Here is a 20,463-nt window from a genome sequence, read left to right as displayed (position 1 = left end):
AGGGAAGTCTTGCCTCACAAATCTGCTTCATTTTTTTGAAGGGGTTAATAAACATGTGAATAAAGGTGAACCGGTAGATGTAGTGTATTTGGATTTTCAGAAGGCATTTGACAAAGTCCCTCATGAAAGGCTTCTAAGAAAACTAAAAAATCATGGGATAGGAGGTGAGTCCTTTCATGGATTATAAACTGGATAAAAGACGGGAAACAGAGAGTAGGACTAAATGGTCAATTTTCTCAATGGAAAATAGTAAACAGTGGAGTGCCTCAGGGATCTGTACTTCGACCGGTGCTTTTCAATATATTTATAAATGATCTGGAAAGTAATACGATGAGTAAGTATTAAATATGCAGATACAAAATTATTCAGAATAGTTAAATCACAGGCAGATTGTGATACATTGCAGGAGGACCTTGCGAGACTGGAAGATTGGGCATCCAAATGGCAGATAAAATTTAATGTGGACAAGTGCAAGGTGTTGCATATAGAGAAAAATAACCCTTGCTGTAGTTACATGATGTTAGGTTCCATTTTAGGAGTTACCACCCAGAAAAAAGATCTAGGTATCATAGTGGATAATACTTTGAAATCGTTGACTCAGTGTGCTGCAGCAGTCAAAAAAGCAAGCAAAATGTTAGGAATTATTAGGAAGGGAATGGTTAATAAAATGGAAATTGTCATAATGCCTCTGTATCGCTCCATGGTGAGACCGCACCTTGAATACTGTGTACAATTCTGGTCGCCGCATCTCAAAAAAAGATATAGTTGCGATGGAGAAGGTACAGAGAAAGGCAACCAAAATGATCAAGGGGATGGAACAGCTCCCCTATGAGGAAAGGCTAAAGAGGTTAATGCTGTTCAGCTTGGAGAAGAGATGGCTGAGGAGGGATATGATAGAGGTCTTTAAAATCATGAGAGGTCTTGAACAAGTAGGTAGAAAGCTTAAATCCAGAACCTCCAGGGTAGCATTCTCTGAAATGCTCCCTGTTCCACGTGCAGGTCACCAGAGGCAGGCAGAGCTCTGGAGTCTCAATGCATGGATGAGACGATGGTGCAAGGAAGAGGGATTCAGTTTTGTTAGGAACTGGGGAACCTTTTGGGGAAGGGGGAGTCTCTTCCGAAGGGATGGGCTCCACCTTAACCAGGGTGGAACCAGACTGCTGGCGCTAACCTTTAAAAAGGAGATAGAGCAGCTTTTAAACTAGAACAAAGGGGAAAGCCGACAGTCGCTCAGCAGCGCATGGTTCGGAGAGATGTATCTTTAAAGGATACTAATGATGCATTAGAATTAGGGCATCCCGACAGTGAGGTTCCAATAATTAGAAAAATAGTCCAAGTGCCTGTAACTAAAAACTCACCTGAGCTAAAAAATTCTAACTTATCCCTATCAATTAAAAAGCAGAATAAAAATACAATCAAAAAACAAACTTTGAAATGTTTGTATGCTAATGCCAGAAGTCTAAGAAGTAAGATGGGAGAATTAGAATGTATAGCAGTAAATGATGACATAGACTTAAATTGGCATCTCAGAGACATGGTGGAAAGAGGATAACCAATGGGACAGTGCTATACCGGGGTACAAATTATATCGCAATGACAGAGAGGAGCAGTCGGGAGGAGGTGTGGCGCTTTATGTCCGGGATGGCATAGAGTCCAACAGGATAAACATCCTGCATGAGACTAAATACAAAATTGAATCTTTATGGGTATAAAATATTGTGTATCAGGGAAGACTACAGTGATAGGGGTATACTACCGTCCACCTGGTCAAGATGGTGAGATGGACAGTGAAATGCTAAGAGAAATTAGGGAAGCTAACCAAATTGGTAGTGCAGTAATAATGGGAGACTTCAATTACCCCAATATAGACTGGGTAAATGTATCATCGGGTCACGCTAGAGAGATAACGTTCCTGGATGGAATAAATGATAGCTTTATGGAGCAATTGGTTCAGGAACCGACGAGAGAGGGAGCAATTTTAGATCTAATTCTCAGTGGAGCACAGGACTTGGTGAGAGAGGTAACGGTGGTGGGGCCGCTTGGCAATAGTGATCATAATATGATCAAATTTGATTTAATGACTGGAAAAGGAACAGTGTGCAAATCCAAGGCTCTCGTGCTAAACTTTCAAAAGGGAAACTTTGATAAAATGAGAAAAATTGTTAGTAAAAAACTGAAAGGAGCAGCTACAAAAGTAAAAAATGTCCAAGAGGCGTGGTCATTGTTAAAAAATACCATTCTAGAAGCACAGTCCAGATGTATTCCACACATTAAGAAAGGTGGAAAGAAGGCAAAACGATTACCGGCATGGTTAAAAGGGGAGGTGAAAGAAGCTATTTTAGCCAAAAGATCTTCATTCAAAAATTGGAAGAAGGATCCAACAGAAGAAAATAGGATAAAGCATAAACATTGGCAAGTTAAATGTAAGACATTGATAAGACAGGCTAAGAGAGAATTTGAAAAGAAGTTGGCTGTAGAGGCAAAAACTCACAGTAAAAACTTTTTTAAATATATCCGAAGCAGAAAGCCTGTGAGGGAGTCAGTTGGACCGTTAGATGATCGAGGGGTTAAAGGGGCACTTAGAGAAGATAAGGCCATCGCGGAAAGATTAAATGATTTCTTTGCTTCGGTGTTTACTGAAGAGGATGTTGGGGAGGTACCCGTAATGGAGAAGGTTTTCATGGGTAATGATTCAGATGGACTGAATCAAATCACGGTGAACCTAGAAGATGTGGTAGGCCTGATTGACAAACTGAAGAGTAGTAAATCACCTGGACCGGATGGTATACACCCCAGAGTTCTGAAGGAACTAAAAAATGAAATTTCAGATCTATTAGTAAAAATTTGTAACTTATCATTAAAATCATCCATTGTACCTGAAGACTGGAGGATAGCAAATGTAACCCCAATATTTAAAAAGGGCTCCAGGGGCGATCCGGGAAACTACAGACCGGTTAGCCTGACTTCAGTGCCAGGAAAAATAGTGGAAAGTGTTCTAAACATCAAAATCACAGAACATATAGAAAGACATGGTTTAATGGAACAAAGTCAGCATGGCTTTACCCAGGGCAAGTCTTGCCTCACAAATCTGCTTCACTTTTTTGAAGGAGTTAATAAACATGTGGATAAAAGTGAACCGGTAGATATAGTATACTTGGATTTTCAGAAGGCGTTTGACAAAGTTCCTCAAGAGAGGCTTCTAGGAAAAGTAAAGAGTCATGGGATAGGTGGCGATGTCCTTTCATGGATTGCAAACTGGCTAAAAGACAGGAAACAGAGAGTAGGATTAAATGTGCAATTTTCTCAGTGGAAGGGAGTGGACAGTGGAGTGCCTCAGGGATCTGTATTGGGACCCTTACTGTTCAATATATTTATAAATGATCTGGAAAGAAATACGACGAGTGAGATAATCAAATTTGCAGATGACACAAAATTGTGCAGAGTAGTTAAATCACAAGCAGATTGTGATAAATTGCAGGAAGACCTTGTGAGACTGGAAAATTGGGCATCCAAATGGCAGATGAAATTTAATGTGGATAAGTGCAAGGTGATGCATATAGGGAAAAATAACCCATGCTATAATTACACGATGTTGGGTTCCATATTAGGTGCTACAACCCAAGAAAGAGATCTAGGTGTCATAGTGGATAACACATTGAAATCGTCGGTTCAGTGTGCTGCGGCAGTCAAAAAAGCAAACAGAATGTTGGGAATTATTAGAAAAGGAATGATGAATAAAACGGAAAATGTCATAATGCCTCTGTATCGCTCCATGGTGAGACCGCACCTTGAATACTGTGTACAATTCTGGTCGCCGCATCTCAAAAAAGATATAATTGCGATGGAGAAGGTACAGAGAAGGGCTACCAAAATGATAAGGGGAATGGAACAACTCCCCTATGAGGAAAGACTAAAGAGGTTAGGACTTTTCAGCTTGGAGAAGAGACGACTGAGGGGGGATATGATAGAGGTGTTTAAAATCATGAGAGGTCTAGAACGGGTAGATGTGAATCGGTTATTTACTCTTTCGGATAGTAGAAGGACTAGGGGACACTCCATGAAGTTAGCATGGGGCACATTTAAAACTAATCGGAGAAAGTTCTTTTTTACTCAACGCACAATTAAACTCTGGAATTTGTTGCCAGAGAATGTGGTTCGTGCAGTTAGTATAGCTGTGTTTAAAAAAGGATTGGATAAGTTCTTGGAGGAGAAGTCCATTACCTGCTATTAAGTTTACTTAGAGAATAGCCACTGCCATTAGCAATGGTTACATGGAATAGACTTAGTTTTTGGGTACTTGCCAGGTTCTTATGGCCTGGATTGGCCACTGTTGGAAACAGGATGCTGGGCTTGATGGACCCTTGGTCTGACCCAGTATGGCATTTTCTTATGTTCTTATGTTCTAGATGTGAATCAGTTATTTACACTTTCGGATAATAGAAGGACTAGGGGGCACTCCATAAAGTTAGCAAGTAGCACATTTAAGCCTAATTGGAGAAAATTTCTTTTTCACTCAATGCACAATTAAGCTCTGCAATTTGTTGCTAGAGGATGTGGTTAGTGCAGTTAGTGTAGCTAGGTTTAAAAAAGGTTTGGAGGAGAAGTCCATTAAGTGCTATTAATCAAGCTGACTTAGGGAATGGCCTCTGCTAATACTGGTATCAGTAGCAAGGAAGCTTCTTAGTGTTTGGGTCCTTGCCAGGTTCTTGTGGCCTGGTTAGGCCTCTGTTGGAAACAGGATGCTGGGCTTGATGGACCCTTGGACTGACCCCAGTATGGCAATTTCTTATGTTCTTATGTATGTTTGAGCCAGGGATGGGTAGATTAGTTTTCACTGTTGGAAGGAATAAGGCCTGGTTTATATCTTCCAATTATTTTCCCAAAGTACTAAGTTGTTTTTTTAGTTTTCATGAACTGTAATCACAATTTTCTCTGTCTTCCCAAGACTTTTATGCATACCTACAGCCCAGGCATTTTGTAAAGGCCTTTGATGCCTCTTTTTGAGCTTCCCCCTCTTTCAGAGTATTGCAAGATATTTTACTAGGGAATGGCAAGTGTAAACCTTCAGACACGACACTTGTTAAATCATACAGGCCAATTCTTCCTTACAAGGACTCAATGCACTATATGAGAAATGGCGGAAATGGTTGGCGTTTAGACTCCCTTTCTTGGAATGTATAGACTGCTTTACGGAGATCCCTACCTTAACGGAAAATGTTCTCATACGAGAACTGGAATTTAAATTACTGTGCCACTTCTATTGGTCTCCAGACAAAGCCTTCTTAGCCAAGCTGTCTCATAGTAACCTGTGTCCTAAATGTGAGGCTGCTCCTGATGACTATTATTACTGTTTCTGGACTTGTGCCCCAATACAATCTTTTGTAAGACAGAGCTGTGCTGACATCCTGAAAATAGATGTTCCACATGACTCTCAATTGTGGCTGTTTGGCCTGGTTCATCCTTCCCTCCTGACCAATGATGTGGGGTGCTGTGCCTTTCTAAAGAAGGCTGGCTTGGTGGGGGAAAAAGGTTATCCTAGCCAAATAGGTTGGTGCAACAAAACCTCAACATTCACTTTGGTATAATTTGTTTGTGAACTTGTTTACTTTTGAGTTCCTCTCTGCCAAAATGAGTTCTAGTAAAACTTTCATAATATGATGAATACGTGGGGCAGATTAAGAGATTTTCTCTCTCGAGGATTCCAACATTTAGACACGCTCTCCTAAAAGTGAGACAAGCTTGAAAATTGAGACGAGATAGTAGGTAGAGATAAGAAGTAATCTGCAGATATGAATAAGGACGTATTACCTAATTAGGCCTGGATTTATCAAAATGCACTAAATATCACATGTGATAGAAAAAGGGGTGTGTTTTATGGTAATAGGCAGCTTATCGCAATAATACCTATGCTTAGAGCTATGTTACCACAAATTGTGATAACTTTTATGCACTTTGAGATAAATGTAAGAATTGTGGTATTTCCTACATACAACCACTGGGGGGACCATGTTTGCTATCAGAGCCACTGAGAGAGAGAGAGTGAGAGAGAGAGTAGCCATGATGCCCTCACCGTAGATAGGTATTTATATCTCTATGGGAGGCCCACCTAGTAACTCGAGGTGAGGTTTAGGTATTAGTGTAGGGGGTTAGGGGCCACTTTCACATTCAAAGTAAGACGTACAAACAGAACAGTGCTCTCTTGTGAAGATTTGATGACCTTCGGAATGAGGAAACTCACTCAAAGATGAGATTTGTGCAATGTTCTCTCAACCTAGCTTGATGTTACCCAGGTAGAGAGTCTCTCTCTCTCATAGCTAGGCAGGCACTTCAAAACAACTAAAACAAGCATTAACACATGCAAAAATGCCTTATAGCTTTTTGATAAATGACCCTATTAGTTAGTTATTGTTATGAAGCTCTAATGCATAAGCTCTAGACTCTTACCTTGCTGTGTATAGCTTTAGTCAAAGAGGTGGGTGGGCTAGGGAGATGGGTAGTTGACAAATCATACTCCGTTTTTGTTTCTCACTGGTCAAGTTATATGCTTGAAGTTGATGTATCTGTATGTTTTAATGTTGCCCTGCTAAACATATTGAACATAAAAGCTCAGGAAACAGTGTGGATCATTTCTGGTCCGTCCCTCCGTCCTGTCCCGTCCCCCCCCCCCCCTTAACCCCCCAGAGTAAATAGACAAACCAAAACCTGGGGAACCATAAAAGCAGCAGACTGTGTAGCGCACAGTCAATGGGAATGTGCCGGAGCTGTGGGAGGGTGGTGAAGTAATGGAGGCACAGTAAGGAAGGGGATAAGGCAGGAGGATGTGCCTGTGCAGTGTTGGGAAGGCTTTAGTATGATGTGACTGATCTGAGCTCTGAGAGGAGTAGCTGGATATGTAATCAATGAGTGTCCTGGAGAGTGGGATTGGGAAAGGGAGGGGGCTGCTGCAGAATGGAGAAGAGCTGGCAGCAAGCAAGAACGTTACACTGTGATGTGACAGTGCTGGGGGGGGGGGGGGGGGGGAACTCTGTGTGAGGACATAAACAACAGCACAACAGCAGTGTGTCTGAGAGAGAGAGAGTGTGTGTGTGTCTGCATCAGAGAGAGAGAGAGACACCCATACACACACTTTGCCTGTGTCTGAGAGAGTGTGCGGATGGCTGCCTCTCACTGACACAAACACACACTCTCTCTCTCTCTCTTTGATGTCTGTGAGAGATAGTGTGCAACTGTGAGAAAGTATGTGTGTTTTGTGTGGGTCTGACATTTGCAAATGGTTCAAGAGCTGACTGGTTGGCCAGACCAGGAATCTAGTATATAGACAGACAGATAGATAGAAAGACAGATAGATAGACAGATAGACATAGATAGACATAGATAGATAGATAGATAGACAGATAGACAGACAGACAGACAGACAGATAGATAGATATAACGAGATATAAATAGATAAGTGAGACCCAATGATTTGCATGGATAGAACGGGGACTGCAGCTCTGTTTGTTCATCCCTGGTCTAGAGTGCATTCTACTTCTTAGTTCTTTAGGAAAAATGTGAAATTTATTTTAGAGATATTTTGGCTCAATTCTACCAGGTTCCAGGGTCAACATGGCATGCTTTTGGGAGCTGTTGACACTTGTGCTGCAGTGCATGAGGGAATCAGATACCCTGTGGGCCAGTTTTGATAAAGTTTCTGCGGGCTGATATTTTCCTGCAATGTGTCCCTTGCTCTCGCTTATGGCCCGGACCATGGGGGTCTTGCTTTTGGTATATGTAGAGTATAGTTAGAGTGTAGTTGCATCCCATTGGATGAGATGCTAGGACAAATCAACGGAAACAGCCTTGGGGTGTTAAATCAAAGTTTACTGATTTGATAATAATTAAATAAAAGCCCATTTGTCCATAAATCATGAAGTTACCACTGACGGTTGATAAATGAATGATTGTAGGTAGGTGTCCTATGTTCAGGCATCTGGGTGGAGCTCTCAAGGTGATTTTACTTGTGCAAAGCTCACCCAGTGGCTAACCAAGAATCCCATTTGAGAGGTCCCCACTTCACAGCAAAAATCCTACCTTACTCCAACTTCTTTCTGGACACCCAGCCCATCCTGGTCCCTTGGGTGGAGATCCAATTGGATCTCTCGATCTTGTTCTTTCATCCTTAGTTAACATTTCTGGGGACTTCTCTTGGGAAAAATTCAGAATGGAATCAGGCTAACTCAGCATTGCAATTCCAGTGGAGAGGAGGGGGATCAAAAAACCTCCCCACACTGACTGTGTCCAAAAATGTGCTCTAAATGTAAAGCTGGTTACACCTTCAGCAATCATTGTCTCTTGCAGCAGGATCCATCACTGGTGCTTGTTCACCTAGGGTTTAGAGTGGATTCACAGGTCTTTGATCCTCTCATCTCAAAAGGGAATCAGGCATTAAAATCTCTCTCTTCTGTAATTAGTGTGAGAAGGACCTTCTGGCAGGGAGTGCACGATGAGGTATCACTTCCAAATGAAACTCCAGGGTGAAGCTGAGAGGCCTCAGCAAAATGTAAAACTTAAATATCCTTACTGTTCCAAGGCTCCTTAAAACTGATCCCAATGAGTGATAAAATGGCTGAGCTAAAAAGAGTTGAGGATTCCAATCCAGACCCTCCCGGTTGAGAGGGGCTGTGAGGGATGGAAGGCTCATTGTTAGTATATTCTATACAGTGACATCTAGTGGCCAACCCGGAGGGGTGGTGGGGGGTGCCACAACTATATGAAGCAATTATTCAACAACTCTAGTCTCTGCCACTAGAAAATCTCAGGCTATCAAGACTGATGATAGGCAAATTTTTGAGATATTAAGAAATGAATTTTCCAAGCGGTTTCATGTGTAAAAATAGCATATACAAGTGTAAATAGCGTGTATGTGTGTATATGCCTTGAGAGTACATGCATACTTGCAGTACAGAATGTACATTTTACCAGAGTTAAAAACGTGGCAGCATTAAGGGCTTGTCAGGGCAGGGTTCAGAAGTATACATGCATATATTTTTCAACCTGACTCAACATTTTTACACCTCCTAATGGATTTTTGCAATTGAAATTGGACATGTCTTTCGTCTGAAGTTTTTGGGTGGGAGATCTGGGTGAACTGGTGTCAGAGAGTCTAGGTGAACTGGAGAAGCCTTGGGTGAACTGGTGCAGGTATTAGCTAATTGGTGAGTCTAAGTATGTGTACAAGTTTTTTTCAGAACAGTGTGCACATACTTGATGAAATTCCTGCCTCGGCAGGGGAGAAGAAAAACTAATACTTCACGCATATCCAGCATAGCTCTCTGCTTCAACGGCAGGGGAGAAGAAAAACTGATACTTCACGCATATCCAGCACAGCTCTCTGCTTCAACGGCAGGGGAGAAGAAAAACTGATACTTCACGCATATCCAGCATAGCTCTCTGCTTCAACGGCAGGGGAGAAGAAAAACTGATACTTCACGCATATCCAGCATAGCTCTCTGCTTCAACGGCAGGGGAGAAAAAAAACTGATACTTCACGCATATCCAGCATAGCTCTCTGCTTCAACGGCAGGGGAGAAGAAAAACAACCAATAAGGGCTGAATAACATAGTCTGGGTAAAACAAATAAGCATGGGTGTAGCTTGCTTATTGCGGCGGTTACTACCCCTAACTAATCAAGCTTGATATTTCACTTGGATGCAGCTCCATCACTGCTCTCTACATCAATGGTGGGGGTGGAAGGGAAATAGAACCAAAGAGCTAAGAGAAACAGATAAGTATGAGAAAAAAAAAATGTGTGAAGCTTGCTGGGCAGACTGGATGGGCCGTTTGGTCTTCTTCTGCCGTCATTTCTATGTTTCTATGTTTCTATATAATTCAGGATTCATAGGCAGACATTTTATAAATTTTTTCAAGTGAGCCTTAATCTTATTCCGCAATGGAGAGAAATTTAAGACATAGAGCTTTCAGAGGAGAGAAGAACACATATATGTAAAGGAATTTTTTTTATACCACTTAAAGGAACATGTAACCTTCATCAGTCTCTTTGTTCCTGGAGATACTTTTATTTCTAGGATCTCAATCTTTTTCTTATTTACGGCAAATCACCAAATTTGCTTATGACCTCTAACAAGGTTTTTTAAGAGAAGGGAGTCGACTTCAGACATACAGCAAGACATCATCAGCAAATGCACTCAGCGCCATCAGGTCCCATTTTCCTTGAGAATACCAATTGTTTCCTGATCAATGTTGCCAATGGTTCCATAACAGCAAAAAGAAGAGATAAAGAGTAACTCTGTCTCATCCCTTCTTGACAAGAGAAGAGTTGGAACAAAAATCCATTTTACCTTGAATTGGCTTCTAGGACCATGATCTAGCCTAATCACCCACTTCAAAAATTCAGACCAAACCTAAAAGCCTTCAGAGTAGCATTTTGAGGGAGTATATCAGAAACTACCTCAGAACACCTTAAAGTACCGGGCGCAGAGGGACAAGATGGCCGCCAACTGAGATGCACGTATAGAATCTTTCTCTCCGTTTTTCCTTCTGGTATCGGATTACCTTCGCATAGATGCCTCATACGAAGCGTAAAGCCAAGCTAAGGGAGAATATTACTAGTTCTCCCTCGCCTGGCTCCTTACAATCTCAGATTGAGGAGTTCTTCGGTTCAATGCCAACTTCTGCTCCCATTGTGATGGCCGCTTCAGAGGTAGACATGGGGCATAAGTCTCCTCTGCAGGCCGAAGAGATCCCTTTCAGCCCAGGAGCACCGGTTACACCAACCCCTCCTTGCCATGGATTAACATCTGCGCCAGGACCTTTGACCTCTATAACGGGAGTTTGAGGTGTTCCGACTCTGTTTCGCACGATCTTGGAGGAGGGTGGGAGCTCTATGCCTCCTTCTGTGAATGTGACAGCAGTAACCACCGAGATGGAGTCTCCTGTTCGAGGGACAGTTGGAGCAGTTGCTCCTTCATTTTTGGCCATGACCCCAGCCCCTCTAGGCGGTAATGACAAGGAGGCGCTTCAGAGCAGTGGCGAGCCAAAGAGCTCTCAGATTGGTAAACTTGGACTTTCTCAACCTTCAATAATTACATTGGATGTTTTGTGGAATGCACTTGTGACCTTGGAATCTTCTATAACATCTTTAACAACAGACGTAATGGATATTAACAATCGATTATTGCTCAATTCCAATTTGGTATCGTCTCAAGATACTAAGCTTTCATTTTTGGATACTCATGTAACTGCTCTTGAAAAGACTCAGCATCAGCTAGTTCAATCAGGTTTGGTATCTTGAAAGAAAATTGAGAGCATTGAAAATGTTCTACGTTTTTGAATTTGAGGATTCTTAATTTCCCTATCATTTTCCCCTGTGGAACTATTTCATAATTATGTTTCTTTAATCCTCAAAATTCCTGAATTAGCGATGCCTGTAATAACTAAGGCATTTTACCTGCCTCAAGTTGTGTCTGAAGAAACTCATGGAGATAATTTGCCATCTGATAATCTACTGGATTTGACTAATTTCCTTGAAAATTCTCAAACAATCAAGATCTCCTCTCGTGGGACTTTGCTTGTGACATTTGCTTTTTCCTTTGACCGCAATAATGTACTACGCTTTTTTTTTCGTAATAGATCCCTTCTGTTTTATAGCCAAAAGGTTGGATTTATCCTGACCTTACAAGGAATACTCAGCTCCGTCGCAAAAGATTTCTTTCCTTGCGTGCTGAAGTACTTGCTAAGGGAGATCAATTTCTCTTGTGCTATCCCTGCAAATGTTCCATCAGATATTTCAATGCTGATTATATTTTTTTTTGAGCCATCCCAATTGCAGGTGTTTCTAGAATCACCACCACCTTAGTTATATCTATTCCGGCATATAAAGTGTATTTGGTGTAATCTCAGAATGCTTTTTTTTTCCATTATTTCATGATTTAAAATTCGTCTTTTTTCTTTTTTGTCTCCTTCCCTTTTTCCTATTATAATTTCTGAGGTTATTATTCTTTTTTCCTTAATATGTAATATGTTTATTATACCTTGTTTAAATTTTGCATGCCTCACATTTCAGTACAAGGTATTCTTGTATCTTTAATTTTTGAAACTGCATACAAATAAAATTTAAAAAAAATAAAGTACCGGCCACAGCTATCTGACCCGGTCCTCCTTAAAAGCTCACCCTGCAAGGGAGTCTGTGTCAGAGAGTTTCCTTTCAGCTGGAGATAAGAAAGCAGGGCCCAAAGAGTCCTGGAGGAAGAAGGAAGCCTTGAGAAAGAGAACTGCACGGAACGATAAGTTGCATTGTCACATTTGTTCGTTGAACTGTTCTTTGGCTACCCTCTGACCGCTCAGTATCACAAGCATATAAAAGGGGCATTCTATTATGTCATTGTCTAATGCTTTTACTGTATCCAGTGAAATTAAAAATGTCTCCTTACAGTTCGCTCTAGCATAACGTAGTAAGTCAAGTGTACACCTAATTATCAGAACTTGGCAGCCTTTAATGAAATCTGTTTGATCTCTATGATTGAGGGTGGGGAGAAAATATTCCAATTCAGCCAGTATTTTAATATTGTATTTTAAAAGCAATTTGAACCTGTAAGAGACAAATTCCGCTGGATCTTTACCCTCTTTACGTATGACTGAAATAATTGCCATAAGCTTAGAAATAGCCAAATCATTTCTCTCTAATACCCTACTGGGAGCTAAACTGGAGAAGAATTTTTTATAAAAGCAATAGAGAAATCATCAGCTCCAGAACTCTAATCAGTTTTAAGGGATTTTATGTCAGTTCAACTCCTTTAATCATAAATCTTCCTCCTAAACTAAATATATATTCCTTAGACAAGGCCGTTAACTCTCTAGATCCTTCTAAATCCTCCTCACTCCTCTGCAATTCCAAGGAAGAGAGAGATCTAAAAAAATCTCTGCAAACACTTCCCAAATTCTTTTACCATTGAACGAAATACCCCACCCTTGACTCTAATCCATTTTACCAAACTTTTGTGAAAGATTCCATTGGGAACTACTAAAGAATTTACCCTTATTGGTCATGTAGTCTGGTCCAGATGAGTGTACCATTTGTTCACAGTACTCTTGGGAAGTTGCTGAAATGGTCCAATCCAACTTCTCTATCAGTGAGTGACCCTTAGTGGTTTTTGTAAGTTTGGAATTGGTATTTGAGAGTCTGAGCTTTACCACCATCTGCAAATTTTTACCTGAAGACAAAATACCTTGGACATGAATTTTCGGTATTCTTGCAGACAATAGCTGCTAACCCACAGCACGGGGTTGGTGAGCTAGGTCTCTTTTGTATTTTGATTTTGGAAGGGATTGTTTTTCCACCCAATCTTTCTTAGAGAGAGAGGAAAGAGGTTGCCCAAGAACTAGATGAAAGACGTAATCCTGGGTTCTGGGCTCTTTATGGATAGGACCTGGTAGTATTTTTGAAAATGAAGAGTTTTATGTTTGTGACTGAGGATTGCCCAGTATTTTTTGTTTGTAATCTTGAAGTTCACCCCTTTGTCACTCAGTCTGAGGAACACAGCATCAATACAACAGAAATCTTTGTTTTTGGAGAAGTGATGGTCTAGTCAGTATCACTTGGGAGGAGAAGACTGAGCTACCTATCAAGTGCTCACCCAGTGAAGACAGAGGATGTGCTTGCATGGTACACTGAGAAGAGAAGAAGGCTTCTAGAACTCAAGCCCTCCCAAACTCCATCCAGTGGGCAATTCACTCTTATCTGTGCCTTTCTCCTCCAGTGCCAATTCCCAGCCCCATGCTTTCCAACTTGCTGTGCCATATGTCTGTAACAGATACTCTCTGAGATGGTAATGCTCCCTCTTTGGCCACATTCAAATTCAGTCTAAAATCATACCTTGTTGAGGCTATTTTTAACTCCTTATTTCTCTATAATAAATACACTTCCCACATACTGTTGTTTGTTGTTAATGTTTGTCTTGACTAGATTGTAATCTTCATGGAACAGGGACTGTCTCTTACATTCGTCTGTAGCGCTGCATATATAAGCAGTAATAGTAGTAGCAGAAGTAGAAGTACAGAGGGGGATCTTGTTCAGATAGGATGAAGCTTACTACCCTGCCTAGGGCTAGCCCTGAAGTCCCAGAGTCAACAGAAAGAATCCCAGGAAGAGATCAAGGGAATATACTTGTGTATGGACAGATTTCATTTATACATTATGAATACAACAAGAAAGAGACATGCATTGTGTCAAATTATTTCTGTTAAAGAAGTAATTTGGTAAAGTTTGACATTGAAATATCATCAAGGAGCCCTGAGCTATTTATTGGTACACACAAGATAAAGACACAGTCCTCACTTTGGGCCTTAAAAGTAAATCTTTCTCCCCAATGGAAAATTCACAATGCATAGCTGGGAGAATAAGTCAGGGCCTCATCCCTGATATCGAGTGTCAGCTCTTCACCCTAAAGAGAGGTCAAGGAAGGGGTCACAATTGCTTTGACATACCTTCAGCCTATGGGTTAATATTTGTCAGCCTTATTTCCTTTATCAGAAAAATTCAACCAAACCCTTAATATTTGTCCAATCCTCTCATTAAGAATAGACTTTAGAAAGCCCTCTTATGAGCCACTTCCTCCTTTAAATAAACAGTAACATTTATTTAGGTTCTCTAACCTTATTAATTCCCTCCATGCTTTTCACTCTACAGACTCAAGGTTTCTCTTTTTAACAGCAGTTGTCGCTACAAGTCCCCTTCATATTTATTATTTATTTATTTATTTAATTTTTTATTTTAAGCTTTTTATATACCGGCATTCGTAGGACACATCATGTCGGTTTACAGGTAACGGTGAAAGGAAATTACAATGAACGATGATAGCAGGATAGATAACAAATGAAAGTACATTTTTATAGGTCAACGAGCAAAATAAAATTTGGTTGAACTAAATGGATTTTTAGGTTATCCATATTAAAATTAAATAAACATATGAACTTATAATCAATATTAGGTAGATATATGAACTTATGTACAAATGATGGCAGGGGGTAAAGGAGGCTGGGAGGGAGGGAGCGGGGAAGGAGATAGAGCTGAGGTGGGGGGTGGGGAGGGGGTGCGGGGATGGATGTGGGGCAAGGAGAGCGGGGGTGATTCAGAGGAAAACGTTGCCAGGGGGGGAAGGGGCAGGGTAGGAGGGGAGGTAGTGGGGCGCTGGGGATGGGGCAGGGAAGGGAGCTGAAGTGGTTCAGAAGAGGTCACTGATTAGGATTGAGAGGAGTTGGGGTAGGCCTGTTTAAACATATAACTGTTTAAACATATAACTGTTGTGGCTAAATAACATAAAATGCCAGCAGAAACTGCTGTGTTTTAATTTGCCTAGTTTCCCATTTCAGCTGAATGGCTTCTTTACCAAGGAGACTTATTAAACAGGATGCTGCAGAGAGATAAGTCCCTTTGAAAGACTGGTCTTAAGACTTGATCATGAAAATTTGCGTGTGTCCAACAGTTCAAGTAAGATCCTAGTCTCATTTCCTCCTACATAAGAATCCTAGTCTCAGTTCCTTCTTTAACTAATAATATTCCAGTCTATGCTTATATTCATTGTAACATATTGCAGAGTAAAATAAAGAAGGGTGTAGTAATATTTTCTATCCACCTGGGAAGTACTATTAATTACTAGACTTCTGTGACATACAGTATCTCAGGAGAAATAGAGTTTACAACTTTAGCATTAATGGTTCTATCTACTGAAGGCTTCCTCCCATTTCATGCTAAGGCTAAAATCATAGATAAATGGCAGTTCATGACACCTCATCCAATCTAAAATCAGGGGAGCAACAAACCTCTTGCTCATTCTTTAGCTGTTCCATAGCTTGCTGAAATTCCTTCTCCTTGGCCTCAGCTTCAGCAATAGTAGCTTGGTTCTGTTCTTCATAAGCCATCGCAACAACAGCCAGAATCAAGTTCACCAAGTAAAAGGATCCCAGGAAGATGACCACCACGAAAAAGATCATATAGGTCTTCCCTGCTGTTCGAAGAGTCTGTAAATATGGCCAAAAGTGCCAAGAAACTGTTTACCCAAAACTTGAAACATTGTTTATTCTAACGTATCTTAAAACAAGCTAAATTATGGAATATTTGCTTGTCATCTAACAGCACATGGAAGCAACCTGCACAGAAATCTGTGAATGTTCTATCAGAGCAATAGCACTAAATTAAGTACATAAATACTCTTTTAGCTCAATAATGCAGGGACAGCACCACTGACAGAATTAATGTGCATGGCTACAAGATAATAGGGGTATAGAATTTGTTTTGAATGATTATATAAAGGGTAACAACTGAGCCCATTTTTTTTGTTCATTCCAAATGGAATGAATGAATGAATGAATGAATGAATGAATGAATGAATGAAAAAAGGGCCTCTGATGAAAATACCCCAAAATTTCAGGTTTTTTTGTTTTGAAGCAAAAATAAAAATAAACACAACGGGCTGGAGGCCTGCTACATCCCCCTCCAGCATGGGAAAGAGAAGACTGGGGCCTGAACCTACCTAGTGGAATCCTCAGGCCCAGCCGCGGTCTCCCTTATTGCCTCCAAAACCCACCCCTGCTGATTCAAATTTTAGCCCAGGAAGCAGCTTACCCAGTTGGGCTTACCTGAAAATAGCTGGGGCCTCCCCAGTCCTTTCTGAATCTCACATCAACCCATTAAATTTGCCCATTGGGGAGCTCCCCAGCCCTCAATCACCCATTCTTGGGGCCTAGCAGTCAAAGCTCACTCACTTCTGCTCTCATTCTTGGCACTTTAGAAAAGGCACCAGAAGACTTGGCATAATTTTCTTGTATGGCTAAATGGCCATATTGCGTCTGTTCCATCTTCCTCATACTGAGGAACCATATGTTGTTATCCTCTCTCCTCGTTCACACCGAGGAACCATGTTACTGTTAATGTTACTGTTATTTCTCGTCTATCCTATTTAATTATTTACCCTCCTCCCAGTTTCTAATTCCCTGTTAAAATGTAACTTCCATACTTTACCAGTTTTGATGTAAACCGGCATGATGTCCACAACTAATGCCGGTATATAAAAATGTTTAAATAAAATAAAATAAATTTCTACAGTGTTGAGAGTGAGGGCACAACATGTGGGTTTTCCTCCTACCCATTTGACTGCTATGCCCCAGGAATGGATTAAGAGGGTGTCAGAAAAATTTAATGGGTGGGAGTGGGGGTCAGAAAGGCCCAGCTGAGTAAGCCTGGGTCCCAGGCTAGGTTTTGACACTTTAGGGGTAGGTGGTCAGAGGTGTCCAGGAAGCCCCAGCTGGGCCCAGGCCTCAGACTTGCTTTTTTTTTTGTTTGTTTGTTTAGTTTTTGGGGGGCAGGGCATTTAATGTTTTTTTTTCCAGTTCAGAAAATAAAACAAACTGAAAAATAAATTTAACAAATGAAAAAAAAAAAAAAAAAATTTCAAAATGAAAAAACAAACCAAAATGAAAATATAAGCCCTATACATCCCTACAAGATAACCAAATTTAGAAGTTTCACAAAACTTGCTATTTCAGATTATCATTAGGCAAAAAATTTTAGGAGCTAAGAAAAACTCCATCCCACCCTACTCAACTTTTTTTTATTACTTTTATACTGTTTCACTAATTTTTCTCTTTTTTTATGTGTTTTTCTTACTTTGCTTATTTTTTAAGTTTCTCATATTTTGATTTGCTTTTTTTGCCTTTCTTCTTCCCTCCTCACCTCTTCCTTCTCTCTCCTCCACTTCTTCATTTCTCTCTGGCCTTTTTGAGCATTGGCCTCCCCATCTCGTCACTCATTTTCCCCTGGATGGGTAACAGCTGTAATCTCTTTCCTTAGGTTGGTATCCAGCAGTAAAAGCAAATCTTCCTGAGCTAAGACCTGAGGGTGGCAGCCCTTCATGGGTTGTGGAACACCACAATGGATGTTCCCATGTCCAGTTCTTCTATGGAGTAAGTGACACCTCACCTGGGCTCGCCACAGCAGAAGCAGCTCTATATCCTGGCCCACCGAAAGAGATGCATAGCTATGCTGTGGCATTCTTATAGTGTGTCACTACGTTTTAGAAGCTCCCTCCCTCCTGAATGTGTAGTTCCTCCATGGCACCAAGATTCAACAGTGTAACCAGCTTTTTCTTCTTTGATTAGGCAGCTAGTATGTCCCCTTCAGGATTGTTCAAGCCCTACCCCCCTCGCTCAGTTTGCTCACCTTCGTCATAAGGAACAAGCTAGTAAAGTGCTGGATTTACCCAACCACATCATGGATTTGTAGTTCTGATTTTCTTAGGGATCACAAGTGGTGAAATCAGAACTACAAGTCTATGCATGCAAGAGGGTAAACCCAGGACTGGATTAGCCTATTCCTTATGACATGGAACTAAGTGGTAGCATAAGAAGATATGTTTTGCAATGCTGAGTCAACCAAAAGTCCATCAAGCCCAGCATCTTGTTTCCAACAGTGGCCAATCCAGGTCACAAGTACATCGCAGGATTCCAAAAGAATGATAGATTCCATGCTGCGTATCCCAGGGACAAGCAGTGGATTTCCCCAAGTCTATCTTAATAATAGTTTATGGATTTTTCTTCCAGGAACTTGTCCAAACCTTTGTTTTTTGCAACCAGGATTTTTTTTTTTTTTAATTTGAAACATTTTCTTGTTTTGTTGCATGAACAGACATCATTCCAGAGGGTCATGGCACTGTAACCCCCCGAACAGAGAATAACTGAACAATATCATGCTATACAAAGTGGTGTACCCAGTTTCCCTCTCACCCCCCTCCCCCCCCCTTCCGTCCCCCTTCAGTCCCAGAGTCCATGCTGTGTTATAAGACCAAAGTAGACCATCCATCTGGCCACAGTTCATCTATCCATAAAAGCCAAGATCAGTCATTAATTATGAAACTCCTGCAGCGATGTGAGAGCGACTGTAGATACGGATCCCATATGGACAGAAACGTCCGTCTTCGCAGAGGTGATATCCGCGATGCCAAAGCATCCATGTGCAGCATATGATGGAAATGACTGCGCCATTCCCAAAACGATGGGCCCTCTGGGCCTCTCCAATGTATCAAAATGACCTTTTTCCCCACTAAGCATGCTTTCAGAAAAAGTAAACGAGAACCCCCCCCCCCCCTCCATCCTTGGAAGGCAGCCAAAGAGCACAGAACGGGGGGAGATAGGGAGGGAGAATACAATTAACTGAGATATATAGGTAATGATACGACCCCAAAACTTACGGGTTTGGGGACATGCCCAGAAGGAATTCCTTCCCCAGAGGAATGTGCCGGCACACTGAGAGGTCCTGGGAACCACACCTGGCATGGCCATTGAGGGGCTATTAGAATCATTACGCCCTGGTCCCTCCATAACTTCACAAGAGTCTTCGATATGAATGGAAGTGGAGGGTATGCGTAGAGGAGACCGCTGGCCCACGAGAGGGCGAAAGCGTCTCTCGGTTGCGAGTGGTGACTGCGAGTTAGAGAGCAGAAGTTTTCTACTTTGCGGTTGTGGACTGATGCAAAGAGGTCTATGTGAGGGTAACCCCAATGTTGGAATATTGTGTCCGCTACCGTAGGATTGAGAGACCACTCGTGCGGATGAAACGTGCGACTCAACTTGTCCGCCAACATGCCCGGCAAGTAGGTGACTGTGATGCACATTGAGTGGGAAAGAGCCCATGCCGATATGTGTGCAGCTTCCTGACACAGGAGATAGGAGCCCATTCCCCCTTGCTTGTTGATGTACCACATCGCCACCTGATTGTCGGTTTGAATCAGAATGGTTTTGTTTGAAAGCCAATCCTGAAAAACCTTGAGGGCATATCTGATTGCCCGAAGCTCCAGGAAATTTATCTGGTGTTTAGCTTCCTCTGGAGATAAGGTTCCCTGGGACTGTAGATTGCCGACATGAACACCCCACCCTAGGTTGGAGGCATCTGTCGTCAAGGTAATTTGAGGATCTGGAGTCTGAAATGGAAGGCCTTGAAGTAGATTGGAGTGTTGAATCCACCAGGCAAGCAACAGGCAGAGCTGTGTCAATGTGAACAATGCTGGACATTGGCTGACAACTTGAACCCACTGGGATTTTAAGGTCCACTGCAATACTCTCAGGGCTAGGCGGGCCATCGGAGTGACATGCACTGCGGACGCCATGTGACCCATCAGTAAGAGGAAGTGACGAGTAGTTGAGGATACTCGAATCTGCAAATGATGCGCCAGAGAGGCCAGGGTGAAAGCCCAATCCTGAGGGAGGAAGGCTTTCACCTGTACAGTGTTTAGGTCGGCCCCTATAAAGGATAGGATGGAACTATCTTGGATTTGGGATAGTTGATTAGAAACCCTAGGGAGATCAGGGTATGGAAAGTGAGACGCAAGGACGCCAATGCGGCTTGCTGAGACAGAACCCTTATCAACCAATCGTCAAGATAAGGGTAGACATGGACACCTTGACTCCTGAGGAAGG

General features: G+C 41.7%; 1 protein-coding gene across 13 annotated transcripts in view; it reads right to left on the bottom strand.

Annotated features, from left to right (window-relative positions):
• The window catches only part of LOC115084076 (sodium channel protein type 5 subunit alpha-like), a 1,049,386-nt gene that overhangs the window by 674,213 nt on the left and 354,710 nt on the right, over nucleotides 1-20,463 (bottom strand). For all 13 annotated transcript variants that reach the window (XM_029588401.1, XM_029588411.1, XM_029588408.1 and 10 more), the window contains exon 10: nucleotides 15,817-16,014. In XM_029588401.1, coding sequence (XP_029444261.1) covers nucleotides 15,817-16,014 — 198 coding nt within the window. The remainder of the gene's footprint in view (nucleotides 1-15,816; nucleotides 16,015-20,463) is intronic.

Source organism: Rhinatrema bivittatum, chromosome 2 (assembly GCF_901001135.1).
Source record: "Rhinatrema bivittatum chromosome 2, aRhiBiv1.1, whole genome shotgun sequence".
In the NCBI taxonomy this organism is placed as follows: domain Eukaryota; kingdom Metazoa; phylum Chordata; class Amphibia; order Gymnophiona; family Rhinatrematidae; genus Rhinatrema; species Rhinatrema bivittatum.
Note: the sequence above shows the minus strand (reverse complement) of the source record. Positions and strands in the feature narration are given on the sequence as shown.